This window comes from Sinocyclocheilus rhinocerous, unplaced genomic scaffold (genome assembly GCF_001515625.1).
Source record: "Sinocyclocheilus rhinocerous isolate Xijiao unplaced genomic scaffold, SAMN03320098_v1.1 scaffold588, whole genome shotgun sequence".
NCBI lineage: Eukaryota > Metazoa > Chordata > Actinopteri > Cypriniformes > Cyprinidae > Sinocyclocheilus > Sinocyclocheilus rhinocerous.
Genome location: NW_015635063.1, coordinates 673061 through 676226, shown reverse-complemented (window position 1 = coordinate 676226; position 3166 = coordinate 673061). Strand labels below are relative to the sequence as shown.

The window sequence follows — 3166 nt, the reverse complement described above, 5'->3', positions numbered from 1 at the left end:
TATATATTTGAAAATAATAATATTTATATTATTATGTTTACAAGAGCATTGTTGTAGTGAAAATCAATTACATTTTAATAATGTAATTATTAATTATTATATTTAATTATTAATAATGTAATTAAATAAACATTTGCATACATAATATGTATATAATACCCATTTGCAAGTAGTAAAATGAGTAACATTTTTTAGTTTAATGATCATTTTTATTGTGACATGGAACTGTTTTCATAGGGACTGTTGATGTATGGAGTAAACTTCCAAAAATGCAAAAAAAAAAAAAATAATAATAAAAAAAAGTAGCCTATAAGACTTATATTTTAAGTTTTTTTTAAAGCCATTCCATGAAACAGATTGACAATAATGTCATTATTCGAAGCAAATATAACAGCATTTGGGTTCGCAACAATATGAGTGGAAGTAAATAATGACAGAATGCTAATTTTTTGGAATGTGTTAAAGCAATAGTTTCTGTCATTCTGTCATTGTTTGCCCCTGTAATTATGATTAAACTATTGCTTTAAGAGGACTGACTGTATTTGTGGGACATTTTCAGAATTTTAGAAGCATACACACAAATCTTATTTAGACAAAAGTGCTGGTGCATTTATAGTTATGTGTATTATTTGCAGAACGAGGTTCTGCGGTCCAGACTGTTCCGTCACCCAAACCTGCTGATGTCCAGACTGGTGTTCAGCTCGTGCTGTCAGCTCTGGGTGCTGTCTCCTCTCATGAGTTACGGTAAGAGTCACCTGGAATTCACAGAACATCCTCTTTCATACTTTATTTATGAATTTTAACTTCCTTTATTTCAGTGAGTTGTCAACATTTCTCATTTACGTTTAACAATTCTTGTCAAACGCTTACCAATTTTTATTTTATTTTATTTTTCAACTTTAACTTGATGTACTAACTTATCTTGAAACTAACATTCAGGTTCTGCAGACTCTCTGCTCAGGTCGTATTTTCCGGACGGAATGAGCGAGTCTCTGATAGCGTACCTGCTGTACGGGGTGCTCCGAGCGCTGGAGTACCTGCATCACATGGGTTACGTGCACAGGTGAGCACACGATGACTGTTTCACAGAGACGAGAAACCCGACTGAATCTGGTCTCCTCACCTGGTGTGTCCTGCAGGGGTGTGAAGGCGAGTCATGTGCTGCTGTCAGCTGAAGGCCGTGTGTGTTTGTCGGGGCTGCAGAGTGTGTACAGTCTGATGAAGGATGGCAAGAGGATGAGAGCCGTGTTTGACATGCCTCAACACAGTCCGTCTCTGCTGCCCTGGCTGAGTCCGGAGCTGCTGCGACAGGTGACGTTCACACACCGTCCACACATGACAGCTGTTCCCAACAGTAGCGTTATAGACTGTTTATAACAAAAAACTATGTATAAACAGCAAGACAAATTTTAAAAATTATTTCAAAATTATTACAAATAATAAAAAAAAAAACTTAGATTAGATTGTGGCACAGGTTTTCTAAATGTGAAAAATGAGCACGTACAATTAAACATCCAAAACTATCTCATATACACACTACCATTCTTTTTTTTTTTTTTTTTTAAGAAATTAATACTTTGTTTAGCAAGGACACATTAAATTGACCAAAACCGACATTATTTATTAATGTGACAAAAGATTTCTGGAGTAATTATGTTGAAAATGCCATCTCAGGAATAAATTGCATTTTAAAATATATATTGAAATAGAAAACAGTTTTAAATTGTAATAATATTTTACAATATTACTTTTTTTGCTGTATTTTTGATAAAAATGCAGATAAATGAAAAAAAAAACATAAATCTTACACACCGCAAACTTTTAAACTAACTTACATACTTTATTTATGAATTTTAACTTCCTTTATTTCAGTGAGTTGTCAACATTTCTCATTTACGTTTAACAATTCTTATCAAACGCTTACCAATTTTTATTTTATTTTATTTTATTTTTCAACTTTAACTTGATGTACTAAATTATCTTGAAACTAAAACTGAAATAAATTAATAAATAATAATAAAACCTATATAGACATTAAAAAAACTACATTTACAAAAATGCACTACAAATTAAAATGAAAACAGAATATATATATATATATATATGTGTGTGTGTGTGTGTGTGTGTGTGTATATATAATACATTTTCAATTAACCTTTTTATATACTTATATACATATACATTATATATATATATATACTGTATATAATGTATATATGTATATAAAAAGGTTAATTGAAAATGTATAATAATATCTTAATACTAAAATAACACTGAGAAGAATAAATAAAAAAAAATCACTAATATTGGCTGATAACTGATATATTACTAATATATTGTACATTCTTATTTATAAAGCCTGGTCAATGTAAACACCAACATCAGTTCTAAACATTGAGCTTCATGAGAATTTATGCTGGGTTTTTTTGTGTCTCTCTTTCTGTGATGAAGGATCTTCACGGCTATGGAGTGAAGTCAGACATCTACAGTCTGGGAATCGTGGTGTGTGAGCTGGTCAGTGGCAGAGTGCCATTCCAGGACATGCCGCCCACTCTGGTACTGCAGTTCTTCACCTGTGCATCTACTTCACCTGCGAGCATGAGACCCTGATTACTGAACACTCACTTCCTGTTTCTTCTTCTTGAGATGCTGCTTCAGAAGCTGCGGGGTTCTCACTGTTGTCTCCTCGACGTCCCTCCTTACCCGCTCGGAGACATGGGTGCGCTCAAGGTGTCCCGCTCTGGTGTGGATTCGGGGATCGGCGAGAGTGTTGTGACCGGAAGTCTGACCCGTACTGCCACAGCGGAGAGACCTCAAAGCCCCGCCCCCAAAAACCACTCGGCCACACTGCACAACCTGGTCCAACTGTGCCTGCATCAGCAGCCTGAGCGCAGGTACACACACAGAGACCCTTAGCAAATGTTACAGCTCAGAATTAACAATTAACAATCTTTGGGATGGCACAATAAAGCGACGTTTACTTGCAGAACGCAAGCTTCTAGAGGGCACATAAGTCTGAAGTAATTCATTTAGGTAAAGGGGTGCAGAGCCAGTGGTGGTTTTGTCGGCAAACATTAATGCCTTGAATTTTATGCGAGCAGCTATTGGTAGCCAGTGCAAATTGATAAACAGAGGTGTGACGTGCATTCTTTTCGGCTCATTAAAA

General features: G+C 35.2%; 1 protein-coding gene across 2 annotated transcripts in view; it reads left to right on the top strand.

The window, feature by feature from the left end:
- The window catches only part of LOC107746593 (STE20-related kinase adapter protein beta-like), a 15864-nt gene that overhangs the window by 8789 nt on the left and 3909 nt on the right, over window positions 1–3166 (top strand). The window contains exons 7-11 of one of the 2 annotated variants that reach the window (XM_016560866.1): window positions 636–744; window positions 940–1063; window positions 1140–1311; window positions 2452–2556; window positions 2659–2894. In XM_016560866.1, the coding sequence (XP_016416352.1) occupies window positions 636–744; window positions 940–1063; window positions 1140–1311; window positions 2452–2556; window positions 2659–2894 (746 nt within the window). Of the gene's footprint in view, window positions 1–635; window positions 745–939; window positions 1064–1139; window positions 1312–2451; window positions 2557–2646; window positions 2895–3166 lie in introns of both variants that reach the window. The other variant, XM_016560864.1, reaches the window with a different exon arrangement.